Here is a 22,200-nt window from a genome sequence, read left to right as displayed (position 1 = left end):
TCTCAACGAGCCCAAACTCCTGCATCTTCTCAAACACAGAAAAGCACTAAAATCATTACCTTGACAAGTCCAACTTTTGTGATTACCTGCATTCCCCGACCCGCCCCCAACAAAAACTCCTATATATCTTGGCTCTGCCCTTGCCTCTTTGGAGCAGTTCCTAAGAGCGACCTGAGAGGCTGTCTCCCATGCTGTAGCCCTCAGCAAAGTCCCTGAATAAAGTATTATTTGCAATCTGTAGGTTGCACATTTTTCTTCGGTTGACAATTGACAAGAGAAAACGACAAATGTGGCTAGAATTTTGCTATTGGTCCTGAATGAAAAACCCTGGAATACTTATATCTTTTTCTCATTTTTATTTTTAAATTCAAAACAAAAACATCAACTTCTTGATTCACACAAATAAAGGTAACTGTTCTGGCTCTGCAAATTTCCTCATTTTTAGAGCATTTACGCCATTAAAGTGGGCTTCCCTGATAGCCAAGTTGGTAAAGAATCCGCCTGCAATGTAGGAGACCCAGTTTAATTCCTGGGTCGGGAAGATCTGCTGGAGAAGGGATAGGCTACCCACTCCAGTATTCTTGGGCTTCCCTTATGGCTCAGCTGGTAGAATCTGCCTGCAATGAGGGAGACCTGGGTTTGATCCCTGGGTTGGGAAGATCCCCTGGAGAAGGGAAAGGCTATCCACTCCAGTATTCTGGCCTGGAGAATCCCATGGACTGTATAGGCCAGGGGTAGCAAAGAGTCAGACACAACTGAGCAACTTTCACTTTCACGCTATTAAAAGTAGTACAAACAAAACACGGATACAGATGATTTAAAGCAAGCATACTTGAGATAAAGCAAATGGTACAGGCCGCATATTTACTGTTGACTGAGAAGTATGGTATATTAATCTTCTAAGGAAAAGAACAATTTTATGTTAGTTGCTACAAGAAGACTGCTTTTATCCAAGGTTGAGAATTGCTAACTACAGTTGAGAAATTACATGTTAATGAAGGGAGGACAGACACATACACACACTATACTAAGGAAGGCACTGCTTTAAGGACTAAGATGATTTTTCAGAAGAAAAATGAAACGCAGTCAGATAGGAGAATGAACAAAACATTAAGTCCAGAGGTCATACAAGCTCAGTTCTCTCTGTGAAAACACTTAAAAGAAGATAAAGAAGCAAGTACTGGCCCATGCGCCCAGAGGAAAGGGACAAACTTCAAGACACTTAGGTGACAGGAACTGTCAGAAGCCATGCAGAGTGAAACCTGCTAAGGAAAACTGCTACTGAAGGACAGCGAGGGACTCCCCTGGGGGTCCAAGGGTTAAGAAGCCACCATCCAGTGCAGGATACCCGGGTTCAACCCGTGGTTGGGGAACTAAGCTGTGGGGCAACCAAGACGTGATGTAGCCAAAAAAAAAAAAAAAAAAAAGAACAGTGAGTTTCACTAAATAATGACTGTAAAGGTACTTGAGTTTCAGAAGCGCTGGCGGGGTGCTATTTCACAGGATGGTCTCCCAGGGGAGCTTCCTTCCACAAATAATTTGCTGGACAATAGAACAAAGAAACAACGATGACAAAAGAAATCTTTAAAGTAGGACCTGTTGAGGGTCACGACCCGTTTCCTTAACCATCTATACATATTCTGTGTAGTCTGAGTACTAAGTTAAGGTTTGTTTATTCCTTGCCACCCTCTTGCACGTGACGATGCGATCCTATTACTCAGTCAACTTTCACTTTTTTCAACCCACTTTTAAGCACGTTTAGTAAGTTTCAACACTATGCCGTTCAAAACAGAGAAAGACGCTGGTTATTTCTTTTTTCTTTTTGTTTTTTAGACTATTAGGATAGTGCGTTTATTGCAAAAAAGATGATTCAAGCGATGGGAAAGTATACAAACTTAAAAGAAAAATCACACTTTAGTTACCACTGAAAACTACCTTTTTCTCCAAAGGTAATGACTGTTACTAGAAAAGAGATTCATTTATCAAGTGCAAACATATTGGGGGGAAATGGCTTTCTTTCAAACAAGGGACGTGTGATGGTTAATGGTGCTTCCCTGGTGGCTCAGATGATTAAAGAAACTGCCTGCTGCTGCTAAGTCACTTCAGTCGTGTCTGACTCTGTGCAACCCCACAGACGGCAGCCCACTAGGCTCCCCTGTCCCTGGGATTCTTCAGGCAAGAACACTGGAGTGGGTTGCCATTTCCAATGCATGAAAGTGAACAGTGAAAGTGAAGTCGCTCAATCGTGTCCGACTCTTCGTGACCCCATGGACTGCAGGCTCCCAGGCTCCTCTGTCCATGGGATTTGCCAGGCAAGAGTACTAGAGTGGGGTGCTATCGCCTTCTCCGAAGAATCTGCCTACAATGCGTTAATTCTGTGAATAAACTTGGCTAGGCCACAGCGTTTCAGGTGTCTGGTCAAACTCTACGCTAGGTTTCCATGATGGTGTTTTTGGATGAGACTAACACTTAAATCGGTGGATTTATGTGAGTAAAGCAGATTACCCTCCACAATGTGGGTGGGCCTCGTTCAATCAGTTAAAGACCTAACAGAAGACGGGCAAGAAGGAATTCTGCCAACAGAGCGCCTTCAGTTCTACTTCTCTGAAGAACCCTGACCAACACAGGACCATACTAGGTGAATCATTTACAAGGCGGCGTTTTCATTCACCACTGACGTTCCCTCCAGCGGCAGCCAGCGCAAACTGGCTAGCAATTCTCAACCCCTTCCTCCCTGCTACAGCTTTTCCAGTAGTCAAGTGCGGATGTGAGAGTTAGGCCATAAAGGTGGCTTGGTGCTGGAGAAGACTCTTGAGAGTCCCTTGGACAGCGAGGAGATCCAACCAGTCCATCCTAAAGGAGATCAACCCTGAATATTCATTGGAAGGACTGATGCTGAAGCTGAAGTTCTAATACTCTGGCCGCCTCTGTGAAGAGGGGACTTGTTGGAAAAGATCTTGATGCTGAGAAAGACTGAGGGCAAGAGGAGAAGCAGGCGACAGAGGATGAGATGGCTGGACGGCATCACTGACTCAATGGACATGAGTTTGAATAAGCTCCGGGAGCTGATGGACAGGGAGGCCTGGTGTGCTAGTCCTTGGGGTTGCAAAGAGAAACACAACTTAGTGACTAAACAACTCACTTCTGTAGAGCGAGAGATAGGACAGGTCAAGTGAGAAGTTCTGACATTTCCTCTAGTGACTTCTGAAGGGGGGTCCTGCTCCTCTGACGCAGGCACCACACCTTCCTAAGGACCTGGGACCCAGAGGTCCAACCATCACCAGCATGATCACTTGGGACAGACATGACCATGAAGTCAGCTCACAGAACAGGAAAGAAAGGAGCTGGAGTCCTTGATGGCATGAGTCCTGAACCACCTTCTCTATAGAGTTCTGATTACGTGAGTCAAACAAACTTCTGCTCCTGCCAGGGACTGGTGGATTTTCTGTTATTTGCCAACAAAACACGACCCTTTTAAAATGACCGTGAGTGTTTGGTAACGGGAATACCACAGCGTAAATCATTTTCCCTCTTAGTGGCCTTTTATTCACTCATTTTCAACAAATGTTTATTACCGAGATGATATGCAGAAAACAGGTAACACAGCAGACATGACTGTCATCCTTTGAGAGCCTGTCCTTGGCTGGCATCTGGGGACTCAAGACGTGGGGAGGGTTCCTGCCACCCCAGTGACTCACTGGGCCTAAACTGCTTGTACAAACAACGTGGCTGATGCTCAACATCTGTGTTCCTTCTGGGAATCTGTAATTTCGGTGGATGCCAGGCAGACAGTGATCACATGATTAGTCTCCACTAAAAACTCCAGGCGCTGGGTCGCTAATGAGTTTCCCTGGCGGATGACATTGCACACAAGTGTCACCCGTGCTAGGGGAATTAGTGAGACCTTCCCTGGTGGCTCAGCTGGTAAAGAATCTGCCTGTAGTGCGGGAGACCTGGGTTTGATCCCTGGGTTGGGAAGATCCCCTGGAGGAGGGAAAGGCTACCCACTCCAGTATCCTGGCCTAGAGAATTCCATGGACTGTATAGGCCACAGGGTCATAAAGAGTCGGACACGACTGAGCGACTTTCACGTCACTTCACGTGACTCTGCTGGGAGAGGACCTTTGCACCTTGTTTGCTCTGGACCTCGCCCCATGCTGATTTTGCCTTGTACCTTTTTGCTACAATAAATCACAGCTGTGAGGATAACTACATGCTGAGTCCTCCCGGCAAATCACGGAGGCCAGGGGTGGTCCTGGGGACCCCCAGTACAGCTGGCATCAGATGGGCTTCTTTAGTTCCGGGCAGAATGCATGCACTTATCTGTACGGCCAAGTTGCTTTGCTGTGCACCTGAAACTATGGCAACACTGTTAATTGGCTATGCTCCAATTAAAAAAAAAAGTTAAAAAAAAAAAAAGAAGTGTGGCTCCCTAAATCAAACCTGACTCACTGAACGAGGGTGAAATTTTGGGAAAAGATGGGTAAGGGGCCGGGTATGACGCTATCTCCGGTGCCCAGGTGACGATGGAATTCTCCGTGGTATGCAGCAACAGCCGATCTGTTATCTGTTCTGAGAAATAAAAGCTACCTGTGGAATTTGGAAATGAGAGCTCCAACTCCGGGAGAGCGGGCTCGCTGGGTGCCACCACCTGCTTCCAGCCAGGCCAGCTAGCTAAAGTCCTGCCTTTGGGATCTGCTCTCTCCTCCAAGGGAGGAGAAAAGAACCCCCTAAATGCCCAGAGGTGAATATGTTAAAATGGAGGCCAAAATGTTAAAAGTTTGCATTGCTCTCTTCTCCAAGAAGAGAGTGGGTGGGGCTGAAATCGGATCCCAGGGCTAGAACTACACCTCAGATAAACCAGGAAAAAAGTGGGGGAGGGGGCGGCAGAGGGAGGTGACCCCAGCGACCTCAGGTACAGCAGGGATGCCAGTTTTTCAGCCAGGCTGCTGAGGCAGTCCCTACCCGACCCCTGCCCTCTCTGCATTCCAGCCTGGATCTGCCCTGGCGACAGCGATGTCACACTGCAAAACGCTGAATTTACTGCTAGGAGTTTACATAAATTTGCAATGGGGGAGGGGGAAGAGAAATTTTTGTGTGACTTTAGATTTGTGGCCATGACATCTGGATGTATGGTAAAAATGGACATAAAATGTTACATGCTTGTAACTGCATACATGCCAGAGGAGTCACCCTGATCAAGGCAAGCTGCAAAAAAGAAATGTGTTAGTGGGACACAACTTCCTTGCTTTCTGCCACCAGGGGGTGGGTCGGAATTGAAACTCTGCGTACTGGAAACTGAACCAGCTTCTGTAACTGATGAATTCTGCTATGGAAGATAGGGGTTTTGCTTATTGGAGCCTCTGGTAAAAGGGAGACTCGCCCCCCCAAAAAAAAAAGAAAGAAAAGAAAGGTGCTCTACAGATGGAGATGTCCTTTTGGAGTTCTGAAAAGCAGGTTTCAGTTGGCTAATGGGAGCTGGTGAGAGTAGAGATCTGTCCCTTGAAGGCTGTGTGAGTGGGGTCGATCTGGACTTCAGAAGAACAAAACCAAAACCTCTGTGGTCTGCAGCATCTAGGCTTTGCTACTGAAGAAAAGCCTCTACCTTTTTTTTTAAACTCCTGAATTCACAGATCCTAACTGCCTGGACTTGATTCTAAGCTAAGGCCCCACACGTCTGGTGTAAGCGTCCAGCCTCAGTGGGAGCCGGGGCTAAACTGAAAGCCGGCATGGCCGGCTCGTAAACAGAGCTCAGGTCCTCTGGCCTCCGAGCATCAGGCCACCTGCCTCTCTGCAGTGCATCATGGCTGCTTGGCTGAACTGTCTGGGTCCCTTACAAATGCCCACAGGAAAGGACTTTGATCTTTGATGGGGCCATCCAAAATCAAGCTGCAGATAGAGCCTGTATGGTTCCGATACAGAGCCTGACTTATCTTAACTGTGGCTAGAGCTGCAAGCTGCAACTGGGGAGAAGGGACACTACACCAACGGTGACCTCTGATCACTCTGGACTGGCTGAGTCAACTCCGACCCCCTCCGGAGAACGCCGTTCGAGATGACGAACTGATGCCTGACTTTGCCTCCCTCACTCTCTCCGGCTGCGGTATACGGCTTAGTGCAATCTGATTAGCCAAGGCAGCCGTCCTCAGAAAGGGACCAGTCTTTCCTAGGCTGGTCGCTGGGGAAGTGATGTTCACAGGGTGAAAGGGGTGGAGGGTTACATAAAACCATTTTGAATTTTTTGTTTGGAAATTCAAGAGTTTTGTCCTGACCAATCTGTGCATGTGGTATTTTTCTGGTTCAGCTGTATTAACAGAATTTTTTTGTGTGTGGTAATGCCATGTGGCAAGTAGGATCTTCCCCAACCAGGGACTGAACCCAGGTCCCCTGCAATGGAAGGGTGGTGTCTTAACCACTGGACCCCAGGGAAGTCCTTAAGGGGATATTCCTATGAAGATGTTTTGCCACCTCTTTCCCCACAACCTGTCCAGACGGGAGGTCAGGATAAGAGCAGGGGATGACCGGAAAACGTAAAATGACGGCTGCTGAACGGAAGCACAGATGTTGCAACCACCAAGGAAAACGAGCCAAAGCCCCTGCACCTGGAAAGGCACAGGGAGGGGAGGGGGCGGGGCGCATGATCCTTGTTTTTGGAAGCTATTTCTGGAAGTGTCTTCCCCTTCGTGAAGGAACACCCTCTGGTCCCCTCTGCAAGCTGTTGAGAGTGCTGTGAAGTCAGACTCTGAGCCTACGATCACACCTGGCAGGGCTGCTGAGCGGCAGAGAGGCTGACCCAGGCGCTGCACTTTCCACGCAGACCTCCAGATGTCAACCACACTCGTGAGGTGGACCAACTGTCGTCACAGACGACAAAATTCTAGGGAACTGACTGGCACTGAACGTAAACGATCCGGGCTGGACCGGGAACCCTAGGACAAGAAGCCCACGGTGGGCAGCTGTGTCATTAGTTAGCTCAGTCGCTCAGTCGTGTCCGACTCTTTGCGACCCCGTGGACTGCAGCACACCAGGCCTCCCTGTCCATCATACTGTCAATTAGTGTCTTGTTCTGGGTACCCAGAGATCATAAACTGCTTTTTTTGGATTCCCTGGGAATCCCCGGCAATTCCTTCTGGGACGGGACTTCTGTATGTGCGCCCTGACTACCACAACACTGCCTCAGCCCTACAAGGCTTTCAAGCCAGCTTCAATCTACTGGCCAGACTGGTTCCGGGCCTGAACTCATGCTGGTGGTGGTGTTTAGTTCCTCAGTCGCATCTAACTCTTTTGTGATCCCATGGACTGTGGCCCGCTAGGCTTCTCTGTCCATGGGATTTTCCAGGCAAGAATACTGGCAATTCCTGGTTGCCATTTCCTTCTCTATGGGATCTTTCCCAGGGATCAAACCCATGTCTCCTGCATTGGCAGGTGGATTCTTTACCACTGGGCCACCAGGAAACTGATGCCTAGAGTCAGGTAAAAAAGGCTGATACAGACACTTAAGGAGGATGCTAACCTGCCTTTCCAAGGCAGATCTTTATGATTAATGGGATTTCTCAGCTGGCTAAAACATGTTAAGGAACACAGCTGAAATCAATACTGCACGGGGTCTCCTCATTCTTGCCGTCTGGGTCACACTGATAACTTTGCTGTAAAGACGACCTGGCCAGTGACCAAGGGGGTCTGCGGGGACACAGAGAAGAGTGAGCATGGTGGGCCTGAAGTACTGTCCTTGAAAAGGCTTGTTTACCAGGCCAGCCCTTGGCTCGTGTCTGGGAACTTAAGATCATGGAGGGTTCCCACCACCCTCACAGCTACCAGCGACTCACCCCAGCTGTATAAACAACATGCCTTATACTGAACACCTGCTTCCCTTTGGGTGAGCGCGAGGAACGCAGCCCTTAAGTGACCTGGCTCTTGTAGAAACTCCGGGTCCTGGGCCTCTAACGGTTTCCCTGACACTTCACACGTGTGCTCACAGCTCCCTGTAGGGAAATTAAACACGTCCCGTGTGACTCCCCTCGGGGAGGACCCCTGCAACTTGTATCTGGCTTCCCCAGACTCACTCTGTGCACCCTTCCCTTTGCCGATTTTGCTTTGTATTCTTTTTCTGTAATAAATCATAGCTGTAGGTATGACTATATGCTGAGTCCTGTTGAGTCTCTCCAGAGAATCATCAAGCCCAGGGGTGTAGTCTTAGGGATCCCTGACAGCTGGGAATTAAGTGTGAAAGGTTCAACACGCAGCAGAAGGCAAGTGTGACTGGAGTCACGTGAGTGACAGAAGGCGAGGTCAGACAGGAGGGGCTTGGTCATTTAGAGCCTTGTCTGGATTTTATTCTCGGCGTGGCAGGAGGCCACTGGTGGCTTGTGAACAGGAAGGAGGACCAGTCTGGCTGCTGTTAGATAGCTGACCTCAGGGGGAAAGGGTGCAAATGGGGCACTGGATAGGAAGTCCTTACACACAAGAGACTCTTAGCTACCCTCAGGAACCACTTCGGAAACAAGAAGCCTAAGTCTGGCTTTCAAGATGCTCAGAAATGTGACACGTGGATCTGGGCGAGGAGGTGAGCAAGGAATCCCAAGCGGTGGGGCAAGGTTGTACAAAGGCCCAGAGGCACAGACCTCTGAAGAAGGGTGACGGGCTTAGTCTCCTTGGAAAAAGGCACATGGAGGGGGAGGTTCAGGAGATGAAGCCACAGAAGGTGATGGCCACGCGCATAGAGAGGCTTTGTCGGTCACCCTGGGGAGCAAGGACTTCATTTCACAGGTGAATGGGAGCTAATGGGAGTTGTAAACAGGGAAGTGACAGGACCACATTTGGGTTTTAGGAAGATCTGTATGGCAGAGACAGGGACGAGAGGCTGACAGAGGAAGCAAGTCTAGAAGTTAACTGTCATATGACCCAGTTCTCATGCAACTGCGACCGCACACACACACCAAGCCATGCAGACACAACGCAAGTTTCATGCATGTACGTAAGTCCTCTCACGTACCGAGAACACGTTAAAACAAGCGTGAATGAAAAGAAAAAAACAATTACTGAAAAACTGAACAATCTACATGTTTAAAAAGTCCTTGGTATGCCGACACACAGCATTACAGAAATGATTTTAAAGCACATCATGCTACAAATCACTAGTAAAATACACGCTAAGAACAAAAGGAACCACAGTGAAGTCTTAAAACTACATTCAGTGACCTTACTGTTAGCGGTATGGTTTCCATTGCTATTTTGAAATGATATATACTTTGTTTGCTTGTCTGATTCAAGTAAGATAACATCCATGTTGTTAGATACCACCATCAGGGCCAAGGAGACCCTAACATAAAAACAAAGAAGCAAAGATCCTGACTAGCGGCAGCTATGAAATCCATTCTCTCCTTTCACTGTCTGAGAAACAGAGAGACAGCAGTGGGATCAAATCATCTGAGAAACACGCCAGAGGCCTTCCCGATGCCACCGGGAGAGTCCCTACCTGTGCACTGCTTTAGCCGGCTGGAGCTGGTTTGTCCAGACTGCTCACTGTGCAGAGACCCAGGATGTCAGTATTTACCAGGCATGACTTCCTAGAGAACACCACACAAGTCATGCAGTTATCAGGGAATACCCTGAAGATGTCTGATCACCGGAACAGCTCCCTACTGTGGGGCTGACATTCTGCATGCATCGGTCAAAGCCGTTGTAAGTTAAAATCGCGTGTTAAAATCAGCCAGGGCGCATCTTAAATCAGGCAAGACAGGACCTGGGAGCGGCTCTGGTGGCCTCCGACCTGTGACTTGTGCCTTGTGATAGTTACATCTTTGAAAATATTAGTCAAGTTGGACAGTAGGTAGGATCTTGGATTCTTGTGAACTCAATTTGTCAGTCTGACCGTTTGTTATCTCACCTGTAATATTTAATCTGAACTGGAAAAAAATCAATATGAATGTTGTATTTCCTAAGTCTTTCACCCAAAAAAAGTCTATTAGTAATGATAACGCAGCTGCAATGCCTATCCTTGATGTCTACATTACACTCTTCAAAATAAATACTATTTCCCACTAAAAGGAGGGCTGAGACTCATTTTTAGGTCAGGAAACATATAAGATGAATTTGGGACATCTTGTCCAGCCTAAAAAGAAAAAAAGTTTAAAAGTTACCTACAAAAGCACAAAGGAATAAACTTAAAGGGACTCTCAATAGCCAAAAATGGAAAAATGTAAACAATAAAAATGATGATTACAAAAGAGTAATGCATAGATATATAAAGCCCATGGATTTCGAATGATGCTCAAAAGCAAAGCAAAACAAACAGAAATGAAAACATATTCACAGGTCTCTTTTGCAGGTTGCTAGGGTACCAAATCCATAGAAGGCAATGGCACCCCAATCCAGTACTCTTGCCTCGAAAACCCCAGGGATGGAGGAGCCTGGTAGGCTGCAGTCCATGAGGTCGCTAAGAGTCGCACACGACTGAGCGACTTCACTTTCACTTTTCACTTTCATGCATTGGGGAAGGAAATGGCAACCCACTCCAGTGTTCTTCCCTGGAGAATCCCAGGGACAGAGGAGCCTGGTAGGAGGCCATCTATGGGGTCGTACAGAGTCGGAAACGACTGAAGTGACTTAGCAGCAGCAGCAGCAGCAGCAGGGTACCAAATCATTATTTGAAAATACTTCAGGGGAAAGAATCAAGCATTTATCCTACTGTATGGACTATATTTCCGGGTAACCAAATAGTTGATGAGGAAGAGTTCTTTATGACAGAATCCCAGATAACAAATGCAGAAGGAATAAGTTAGAAAGCCATATTTTGCAACTCCCACTGAAAAAAAATGGATCCATACAGAGAATGAAACGGTTCTCAAAACCTCTGGGTGAAAGGTCAGTGAGGAACTTTCCAATGGCTGGATCAGCTGACAATACCCAACCCTACTGACAAATCCCTGAAGTAGGACAAACACTACATACCTCCCAGGTAATGCAATGGGAAGTGTACGACACTGCCTATGAATATTATCAAGGAAAAACCAGTTTCACAGAGCTAAGAGAACTGACTCTGTATGACTGCGATACCTTTAGACCATGACATGTTTGCACTGTTTTATGTCCCTGGATATGTTCCAGTGTCTCCTAGTTTACAGTCTACGGGAACTTGGACAGAATTTGTATCCTACTGTTGTGTGAAATTATAAAAATCTTAATTATGTCGAATTGGTTCATGGTGCCTTTCAGGTCTACAATAGCCTTCTACTTTTCTGTATATTTATTGTTATTTTTTGAGTTTTATATTGAAATTTGAACTTAAAAAATCTCAATTTATCTACTGAAAAAAACAGTGGAACTGTATGTAACTTTGTTCTGTATTTTCTACTGCTGCTGCTGCTGCTGAGTCGCTTCAGTCGTGTCCGACTCTGTGTGACCCCAGAGACGGCAGCCCACCAGGCTCCCCCGCCCCTGGGATTCTCCAGGCAAGAATACTGGAGTGGGTTGCCATTTCCTTCCCCAATGCATAAAAGTGAAAAGTGAAAGTGAAGTCGCTCAGTCGTGTCCGACTCTTCGAGACTCCATGGACTGCAGCCGACCAGGCTCCTCCGTCCGTGGGATTTTCCAGGCAAGAGTACTGGAGTGGGATGCCATTGCCTTCTCTGTCTGTATCTTCTAAGTCTCCTGTAAATATGTAATCATACTTTGATAATTTAAAAAATAAAAAAGATTCTAGATAAAAATAAAAAACTAACTTCAAGGATATAATATACAACACATTGAGTATAGTTAAAAATATTGTGTATCTGTAAGTTGCTGAGAGAGTAGATCTTGAAAGTTTTCTTCACAAGAAAAAGAATTTTAACTGTGGTAATTGATGTTAACTAAATTTGTGGTAGTCATTTCATAATGTAAACATATATTAAATCACACACACACGAAAAGACTAAATCTACCCCGACTTTGGACTGAACTTCTAGTTCACAGACCAGACAGCAGATAGTAGAATAAGTTCAATTACATTACAAGAATAGGACCCACTAGATCTAGAATGCGGGAAATCCTATAGCACAAAGGACATTCTTTCTCTAACAAATGAGACAGCGCTTTGAAAACCGGGAGGGAGACTTGCTACAGAATGAGAGAGATTATAAGCTCTTAGTGCGGATACTGATTGAAAGACACCAACTCCAAGAAGACACTGGAAACGACTGGGAAAACAGCAGAATCTGGGTGTCAGGTGATAGGAATAGGAACAATAGCTAATCTCGTGTTTTAATACCTGTAATTTTTGTTTTGTTGAAAAAAAAATTCTTACTTTTAGAGATATGTACACAGGTAAAACAATGTGGAATTTGCTTAATCCTCCAGGAGGACAAAAGAGTAAGTGGATACGGAGCAGCAAAGATGAAACAAGTACAAGAGCGCTGACGGCTGCTGAAGCTGGGTGCCTGGGTACACCAGGGTCACTACACTCTACTTTTGCACTTGTTTGGAAGTCTCCCTGATAAAAAAGAAAGTAATGAAAATAAATATTTGGCAAAAACTTAGAAATGCTAATACACATCTGGCTGAGGGACAGGAAAAGGAGTGGTTTCAAAGCAACTAAAAGACTTATTTTTCTGCAGAACAACTTAGCAACATGATTCAAAAATGTCTTAAAATTTTATATTTTACTTTCAAAATTTACTTTTAACAACTAAAAGGAAACTTTCAAAGATACATTAAAAAAATACTGTTATGGTACATTTATATGAAAAAATATTTATAAGCATTAACCATCAAATTGTAAAAGAATATTAAATAATACGGGGAAATGTTCAAGATTAACTGTTATGTGCAAATGCAGGCTATAAAATATTATACACATTCTGAACCAATTTAGTCTTAAAACCAAACATCTAGAAAAAAGCCCGAAAGAGTCTCCATTATGTTAATAGCTGTTACTTCTAATTGATGGGATTAAGGTACTTTTAATTTTTAAACAGTGGTTTCTCTTTTTGTATATTTGCAATAAATTATATTTTTAAAAGGTCAAATCTGGATCAGTTCTCGGGACTGCCTGCTAACAGAATAAGCAAGAATGGTGGTGATCTTTGAAATGATAAACTAAATGACAGAAGGGTGGTGGGACAGGGCAGCAAGGACACATTAACAGTTAATTTTTAGAAGAATAGGTTATTTAGCACACTGTATTGTGAGAAAGAGCAAGTCGTAAATTTAAAAATACAGTGTCAAGAAAGTGAAAATTAGAATTGGATTAAAGTTTTTATGTAGGCTTCAACTAGAGAAGGATAAACACCTAAATCAAATTATTCAGGATGACTGAAAAGATTACTGTAGTGAAAATCTTAACACAGTTCTCAAAGTAACCAAAGCAGCACATTAAGATAACCCTCTCTGTCTGAGTTTCTATGTTGTGTACCACCCTGCTTATTTAACTTATATGCAGAGCACATCATGAGAAACGCTGGGCTGGAAGAAGCACAAGCTGGAATCAGGATTGCCGGGAGAAATATCAATAACCTCAGATATGCCGATGACACCACCCTTATGGCAGAAAGTGAAGAGGAACTGAAAAGCTTCTTGATGAAAGTAAAAGAGGAGAGTGAAACAGTTGGCTTAAAGCTGAACATTCAGAAAACGAAGATCATGGCATTTGGTCCCATCACTTCATGGCAAACAGATGGGGAAACAGTGTCAGACTGTTTTTTGGGGGGCTCCAAAATCACTGCAGATGGTGATTGCAGCCATGAAATTAAAAGACGCTTACTCCTTGGAAGGAAAGTTATGACCAACCTAGATAGCATATTCAAAAGCAGAGACATTACTTTGCCAACCAAGGTCCGTCTAGTCAAGGCTATGGTTTTTCCAGTGGTCATGTATGGATGTGAAGAAAGCTGAACACTGAAGAACTGATGCTTTTGAACTGTGGTGTTGGAGAAGACTCTTGAGAGTCCCTTGGACTGCAAGGAGATCCAAACAGTCCTGGGTGTTCATTGGAAGGACTGATGCTGAGGCTGAAACTCCAATACTTTGGCCACCTCATGTGAAGAGCTGACTCATTTGAAAAGACCCTGATGCTGGGAGGGATTGGGGGCAGGAGGAGAAGGGGATGACAGAGGATGAGATGGCTGGATGGCATCACTGACTTGATGCACATGACTGCGTTTGGGTGAACTCTGGGAGCTGGTGATGGACAGGGAGGCCTGGTGTGCTGCGATTCATGGGGTCTCAAAGAGTCAGATGTCACTGAGCAACTGAACTGAACTGATGGATTATTATATAGCGAAGTTCTGAATATTAATAACACAAGTGCAATACTATCAAATTCAGCTTATGTAACACATTCTGTGAAATTATACTCTACACAGTATATGTGATGAATAATCAGTAAAACAGGACTTCTGTACCCTCTACGCTAGCTTTAAAATTTCAGTTGCCTCCTTGCTAAATCAGACAAAAGCAAACAAAACGTCCAGACTACCTGGTTTCCGTACTTTCGTCAGCTCTTCATAGTCCTTGTTTTCTGGGTTTGGAGATTCTAGAAAGCTGATTTCTTCTGCGATGCTTTCCCCTTCTTGGCTTCTGAGGTTGTCTTCGTCTTCTTGAGGAGGTGATTCTAATTCGGACTCTTCTGAATCAAGGAATATCTGACCAGCGATTACTCTGCCTGCTGGGCTATGGTTCTCTACCGACTCATCCGACGGCACAGAAGTCTGAGAATATAAAGTATTTTTGGTTACCAGTAGTAATCAGACTCCCTCCAATCTAATCTGACCATAACTTTCACTAATCCAGACACAGCTCCTTCAGCTCCTTGAACGTGTCTTACTTGCTTGCCTCTACAGACTGGTTATCTATCTGCCTATCACGTGCCCTCATCACCTGCCTAAACCTGATTGTGCGGATTTCAACTTGGACGTTACTTCCCCCCAAGAAGCCTTCCTTAAATCCCCTAAGTCTTGGTTATGGTCTGCCCCTCCTTGTTCCCGGTATATCTCATACTGCCCCGTATGACAGCCCTATACTACAACTTCCTGCTTCTTACCTGCACTCCTCCTAGAGATCAGGGATCATCCGCGACTGGTCTCTTTGAATAGGCAATAATCAACCTCATTCATTCAACCAATCAATTTAAGGGCATTAATAGATTTTGGTTTTAAAGAACTTATATAAATGAAACAATGACAGAGGGTAATTCTTTGAATTAAAAAACTTAAAAAAATGAATAAAATCAATCTCTCATTAGGCAGTAAAATGTAACTGCCTTAAAGGCTCTTCAACACACAGACACACACACCATATTTAAGTTGAAATTAAACCCAGTAACCAACACTCTTAACAGAAATATTTATTATTCTCTGGGGGCTTCCCAGGTGGCTCAGTGGTAATGAATCCACTTGCCAACACAGAAGCCACAGGAGATGCGGGTTCGATCCCAGGGTCGGGAAGATCCTCTGGAGGGGAGATGGCAACCCCCTGCAGTATTCTGGCCAGGAAAATTCCATGGACAGATGAGCCTGGTGGACTATAGTCCATGGGGTCACAAAGAGTCGGATGTGACTGAGTGAGTGAGCACTCCAACAGGTCAGTGATTTCCACCCTCCCCCGCCCCTGCCCCCCGAAGAATTAGTACTGATGCTATCTTTTTCCTTTTGAAATCCAATTCTGTTCTTCAAATGATGCAGACTTCATATCCTTTCTAAGATACATAATTCATGCTTTTAAACTGGGCATCAAACACTGGTCAATGCAAATCTGAGTACACACCTTGGAATCTATGGATTCATCCTGGTTGCCTTCTTCATCTGTAAAGAAATTTTAAGACAATTTAGTCATCTTTCTTGTTTGGCAATCACAGGTATTATTAAGTGAAAGCAGTTGATACGTATCATAAATAACAATCAGACACTGGATAATCTAGAATTATCTAAAAATTTGTTGTATTCAACAACTGTTTAGAAAAAACTAAGTCAAAGGAAAAAGGGGTGTTGGGGGTGGTATTTCTTCTTCTTTATCCAGGAAGGACAGTAGCTTCGTCGGTTACACAGACAGGAAGACCAAGAACATCACCACCCAAACCAGGTATTTCTTCAGATACCATCTAGTTCTTTTGTATACAGTTAGTCCACTACTGAGCATGAGTTACTAAATTTATAAAAATAGAGCCCTAATTGTGTGGTTTGGGATTCCACTCCTTCTTTTCCTCTGCTTAGAATCTGGAGTTACTGTAGCTTATTTTAGTGATAACTAGCATTTTATTACTCACTAAGACTACTAAAGATGGACATTAAGGATGATTAGCAGAGTTGCCAAAGAGAGTTAGGATCTCTGTCTGACCTCACTGAAGATATAACCAGATAACATCACACTGCCATGTATTCACTCACACGAGATCTAATTATTAGGAAATCAATAGCCTATATTAAATTAACAATAAATCTAATCACTACTTGTATCTTTCTTCCACATTCTTATTAGCTGTTTTGGCTCTGTCAGATTACATTAAGATTACTTCTGTTATTCTCTGTATTTCTCTGTTAATTCTATTCTAGCTGCTTGTTATTCTTTTTACTGCCTTATATAAACACATTCAGCTACCCAACTGGCCATTCACAAATATTTGATCTTTGTATTCCAGTTAAAAAAACAAGTGTCAGATGATCTTTAAATTTCCTCTTACTCGCTTCAGTATTGCCAGCTCCGTAAGTTATGTGGGAAATTAACCATAGGCAAAAATGCTATAAACTATCTCATTTTTACTAGAAAATGTGGTGCTATGGTTGCCATTTACCTTTACTTCATATGATTATAATCTAAATATTATTGGCAACTTGTTAACTCTTCGAAGTACAGCAAACACATGTTTTGGAGTTTGTGTTAGCAAAGCACTGAACTAAGCTTTAAGAAGTATGACCAACTCATTATGTACCAAATACTCAACTCTATTTCAGGTTTTGTTTCCTTTGAATATTTCAAAAACCAGTCTACTGGTGAGCTTTTGCCATATATAAAAGTGCTATCAATTCAAAGAAAACTTAAATGATAGTTATTTTCACATTCACTACTTTTAGATTAACTCCCAAATATTTTATTCCTGGTGGGTGGGGAAGAGAGAACAGCATGTTATCAGTCCCATAGGGCCTATAACATTTAGCTTTATAGGTAGTGATGTCAATTAGTAAACAGTCATTCTTCAGGCTCACTTCTTCACAAGTATTACCCAAAGCCCAAGTTCTAACATATGGTTCAAAGTCCATTTTCAGCAAATCTTTGGAAAAAGGAAAAAAAAAATTCACCTCTGTTACACAACTACATTGTATGTGTGAATGTATTTAATTAGTCATAAACATTAACTAGTTAATATATCAAGGGCAGATATTAAATGTGAAATGTATAGGGTATACCCCAAATTCTGAAACTATTAGTCAGAACTCTGAGATCATTAACCACCCAGCTGAATACCTTGCCACAACAGGTCACGTGTGTAGCTAATAGGTAAATAATATAGATGCCTATAAATAAATTATAGAAAATGTATATTTGAGACACTACAAGCTGTTAGGCATTACAGTAGCAGGATATGTTTTTGAACTCCCAGAGACATGGAAACTTGTGACATCAGGGTTATTTCATACGAATTGCATCATGCTTCTCTTTCTCTTCTAACAAACCAGGGATATATACTCGGGTTACTGCCAAATGAAGAAAATTTTCACTTACTAAACTGGGAAAGCCTACTCCAGATGGTAATCTGAAAGCATCAGCTATTTTCTTTTTCAAACTAATAGGTCCATTCACATAATACTTTATAAATAAGTTTCTCATGACCTAGGAACTTCTGATAGGCAGTCAGGTAAGGATGAAAAATACTAAAGTTATGTATAAATAAAAAGAATACAGTAGTGCTGTTGTCAGATTACATATATCAAGCAAGGAGAAAAATGCAAAAAGGATACAGTGAAGAGTTAAGGATTTCTCATTCAACAGTACTGTATCCAAATATCATGGTTTACATTACTTTGGTAATCATACTCCCTGTTTTGAAAAAGACCAATTTTCAGTTTTATTATATTAGTTAACAAAACTGCAAAGTATCAAGGATCGTCTTTCAAGGGGAAGTGGTCACTACAAATTCATCTTCTAACTTGTCATGTAGATTAAACAGACAGACGGATACACTTTTAAACATAGATCGTCTTGGAAAGTTTAGTGAAAAGAGACCAGACATCCTGTTTCCGGATTTGCCACTGAATCTGTGCAGATCCCAGGATACTGCTGATTCTTTCCCAGGATAATGCTGATTCTTAACTACTCCAAAGCCAAGGCCTGGACAACTAGGCTCAAAACCTGGCTTCATGGCATGTCAATGTTACACACATGGTTCAATATGGTAAGCTTGTTCAGCCTTCTTATCCTCAAGTGTCAAAGGGAAGAATATCACCTGCCCTGTTGACTCTCAATAAAGTTTTAAGGAACAAAAGAAGAGTGAAAGGAAACATATTTTGCAATCTGAAATATATGGCGTAACTATTACCTGAAATACCTAGCAGTGGACCTAATTCACAAGACTCCGTATTATTATCTGGCATTAAAAAAACAAACAAACAGAAACAAATAGTAAACCATTTTAACCAGTAAGCTACTTCCTGTCAAAATCAAGAAAACGTGTGAGAAGTTAAGCATGTTTCATTATAATCTGGAGAAAATGGAGAAATATCTTCTAAATCTCCTCCTTTAAATTTATTTATCTAGAAGGAAAAGAAAATGTTTCTAATAAAAGTACAAAGTTTTTACACAGTTTCAAAGTAAGTTATTAGATAATAGCTACTAACAAGGACAGGACCAAGATTCCCTTTGCTGGCTGATCAAATTCTACCTGGCAAAAAATGCGACTCACCCCGGGTAACTACTAACAGTCAAACATTTTAAGTCAACACTAAACTGTGAACCAAAACCTGATTTTTAAATAGGAGAAAAACTTTTTAAGCTAAGAATGAGGCCAACACCTTGTATAAATAAGCTATTTAATGAATAAAAAAGCCAACTGAAAGTCCATGTATTCAATCTATAAAACTATCTCACTTTTATTAACAGCACCGATTTCATACTTCCTTTGATCAAACAGCTACTAGCAGTGCTTCAGGAGTTACACCGAGTTTTAAAGATCTGGTCATGAACATAAATTAACAAGAAAAGGGGAGTCGGGGGCAGACTTTAAAGCATGATGTTGGCAGTAAAGTAACTGGCATATGCTTGTTGCTTTTTTTTTATGTCTTATCATATTTGCTCTTCATGTCAGCATGCACATCTACATTGTTCTAGTTCGGGTTAAGTAAGGCTTTAGCCTCTACCAGAGAAATGTTTCCACAGTTTAATCTAATGGAAATCAGAGCAGACGTTTTGTGAACCTAGTCCTTTGCTTATATCAACACAACCCAAAGATTTAACAATTTTATTATTAACCATCTTCTATTATAATCTACTGGGAATCCCAACTGTTGATTAAAAGACTTCTTCAATCATCATCTCCACTGACATGACACTTAGATATGTGAAATCTGGTCAAAAGAAAATGCAGGAAAATGTTTATATGCTTTTTCTTTAAATTCTGCAAACTGAATTCAGAGGGATATACACTGTGTTCTTTACTATTTCTTACACTTTAGTGTGAAGAATCACTTGTGCAGCTTGTTAAACAAGCAGATTCCCTAACCCGTTCCAGACCTAAAACTGCATTTTTAACAAACCATAAGACAAATTCTGATGCAGGTGGTTCCTGGACCACAGGCACTTTACAGCACCAATTTCATACTTCCTTTGATCAAATAGCTACTAGCAGTGCTTCAGGAGTTACACCGAGTTTTAAAGATCTGGTCATGAACATAAATTAACAAGAAAAGGGGAGTCGGGGGCAGACTTTAAAGCATGATGTTGGCAGTAAAGTAACTGGCATATGCTTGCTGCTTTTGAAATGGTGTCTTACACCACATTATGGATAGAATTTTAGGTTTAGATCTCTTATTTTAGAAGCAGAATGACGTTACAGCACTGACTTACAACTAGGACAGATAATTTGAGGATTCAAATAACCATCTGGGAAATTTTCTGTTGGGGAAAAAAAAAAAAAGCGTTGACATTTATACCGTGCCTTGTTCCAAAAAAATTTAAAGCCACGGAACAGCTGTTTCGTTAACTGAAACCAATTAAAATTCAAAAGCTTTACTGTACTAATTCTTTCTTTACCAACACTTAGAAACACTAAGTGCTTCTTTACTAACACTCCCAAAACAGACGTTTTCAGATGTTGGCAGAATAAACTATTAAAGAAGGGAAATGATAATTTCCACAGCTAGGGTATAAATTAGCTAACTGAAAAACAATACAAGGCACATGAATCTATTTATGCAAAAAAAAGTTAAATCTAGAGGCTATCCATTTTACACTGATAAAAAAACCACAAGTTTTTTCTTTTCTTGAAAAATGACCGTCAGCAAACATGGGTCAGCTCAGAAACCCTGTGACACAGTAAAAAAAAAAAAAGAGAGAGACACTTTCTCAGGAATTATTTCTTTAAAAGGGGTACCAGACTAGGGACGATCACATCAAAAGCCTTAGTTCTTTTTTTTTTTTAAAATAAACAAAGAGACAGGATCATCTGAAGTGCCATGCAAACCCAACCAAACACTATCAACATCCTGCTTTTTTGATGGACCTGGCTCTGCCCAGGGGACAAGCTTAGGTTGTGCGAAGTTTCTAAAGCGACGGAGCACAGCATCTCCATGGCAGTCGTCGGTCCCTGAGCTGTCGGGGTTCATGCCCAGAGAATCAGTCCTCCTTCCTAAAGAGTCGTGCAAGTTTGTCAAGTCAGGAGAGGCGTGGGCAGTGTGTCGGGGGCGACCCTTCTCTTCCTCCCCTCGTAAGCTTCCCTCAACAAACACTCTGGCCCCGGGCATCCCAAACCCAACAGAGGACCGTGAGTGACAGGCGAGGGCGAGGCTGGAGCCCCCACAGCCCTGCCACGGGAAGGAGGCCGGAGCGGGGGGCGGTGGCTCCCGGCCTCCAGTCTGAGGGGGGCGGATACTGACCCGAGGACGCCAAGGCCGAGCCCAGCAGCACTGCCCAGAGCAGCAACGTCAGCCCGACCCGGACCCGCATCCTGCTCCCAACAGCCGCTGCCACCCCCCGGAGCTGTCTCTTCCGCCTCGGCCACCAACAGCTCAGCCTCCGCCTCCGCCGCCACCTCCACCTCCGCCTCGCCGCTGCGCTTCCTGCTCTGATCTCCTTCCTCCACCCCTTCCCAGACCTCCCTGCCCCAGCGGGCAGCCAATCCACGCCCGCCGCCGCGTACGCCTCGCCCAATCGTCGCGGCCCTCCCCGCCCACCTCATTGCCCCGCCCCCGAGGTCAAGGATTCTACCAATCGCGACGCGCGATTCTCACACTGGCTTTCCGGTTGGACCACGGCCTCAGAGACATGGCCCCAGCTAATTGGTAAGCTCCTTGGTTTAACCATCCCGGAATCGGAGCGAGAGCCCGGAATTGGACGAGGGTAGTCACCCAGGAGACTACAATTCCCACAATGCACTTCATGGGCCTCTCTCCGGTGTGGCCTCTTGGGAAACGTAGTCCGTCGTGGAGCAATATTTAAAAGCGCCGATTCTGTAGAAGTTAAGAGAACTTAGCTAACACCTGAACCAGACGCCCTCTCAAGGCCATGAACCTAGAGGGTTTTTTTTTGTTTTGGCGCCAAGTAAATATCAAGAAGGGGCCTCTCAGGTGGTGCTAGTGGTAAAGAATCCTGCCAATGCAGGAGACCTGGGTTCGATCCCGGGGTCACAGAAGAACCCCTAGTGGAGAAAATGGCACCCCACTTCAGTATTCTTGCCTGGACAATTCCATGGACAGAGGAGCCTGGCAGGCAACAGTTTGTGGGGCCCTCGAAGAGTCCCCCGGGACTGAGCGACCGAGTGCACAAATATGAAGAAACACACATTATAAGGTTAAGAGTTTGTAGTGCGTTAAGCTCTTCTTCCTCTTAGTTTTATTTAGAGAGTTTGGATTGGGCATAGTGATAACAGCACTGATGAAAAACTACAATGGCTAGACTGAATGCGAGGTGTTTCTTTTTAACTTTAATGAAACAGTACCTGGTATAGGGATACCAGGTTGGCACTCACTCACCGGCCTCTTTTCCCCTTCAAAACAAAAGGAAATAAATCCTACCCAGTAT

At 43.6% G+C, this 22,200-nt stretch overlaps 1 protein-coding gene across 1 annotated transcript in view; it reads right to left on the bottom strand.

Annotated features, from left to right (window-relative positions):
* Window positions 1–21,252, bottom strand: part of SEL1L (SEL1L ERAD E3 ligase adaptor subunit) — a 56,378-nt gene extending 35,126 nt beyond the window's left edge. The window contains exons 1-3 of the mRNA XM_018053891.1: window positions 21,057–21,252; window positions 15,739–15,776; window positions 14,453–14,684 (exon numbers count right to left, since the gene is read on the bottom strand). Coding sequence (XP_017909380.1) covers window positions 14,453–14,684; window positions 15,739–15,776; window positions 21,057–21,126 — 340 coding nt within the window. The 5' untranslated portion in view covers window positions 21,127–21,252. The remainder of the gene's footprint in view (window positions 1–14,452; window positions 14,685–15,738; window positions 15,777–21,056) is intronic.

This window comes from Capra hircus, chromosome 10, assembly GCF_001704415.2.
Source record: "Capra hircus breed San Clemente chromosome 10, ASM170441v1, whole genome shotgun sequence".
In the NCBI taxonomy this organism is placed as follows: Eukaryota; Metazoa; Chordata; class Mammalia; order Artiodactyla; family Bovidae; genus Capra; species Capra hircus.
The sequence above is the reverse complement of the archived record's forward strand: the minus strand, read 5'-3'. Positions and strand labels throughout refer to the sequence as shown.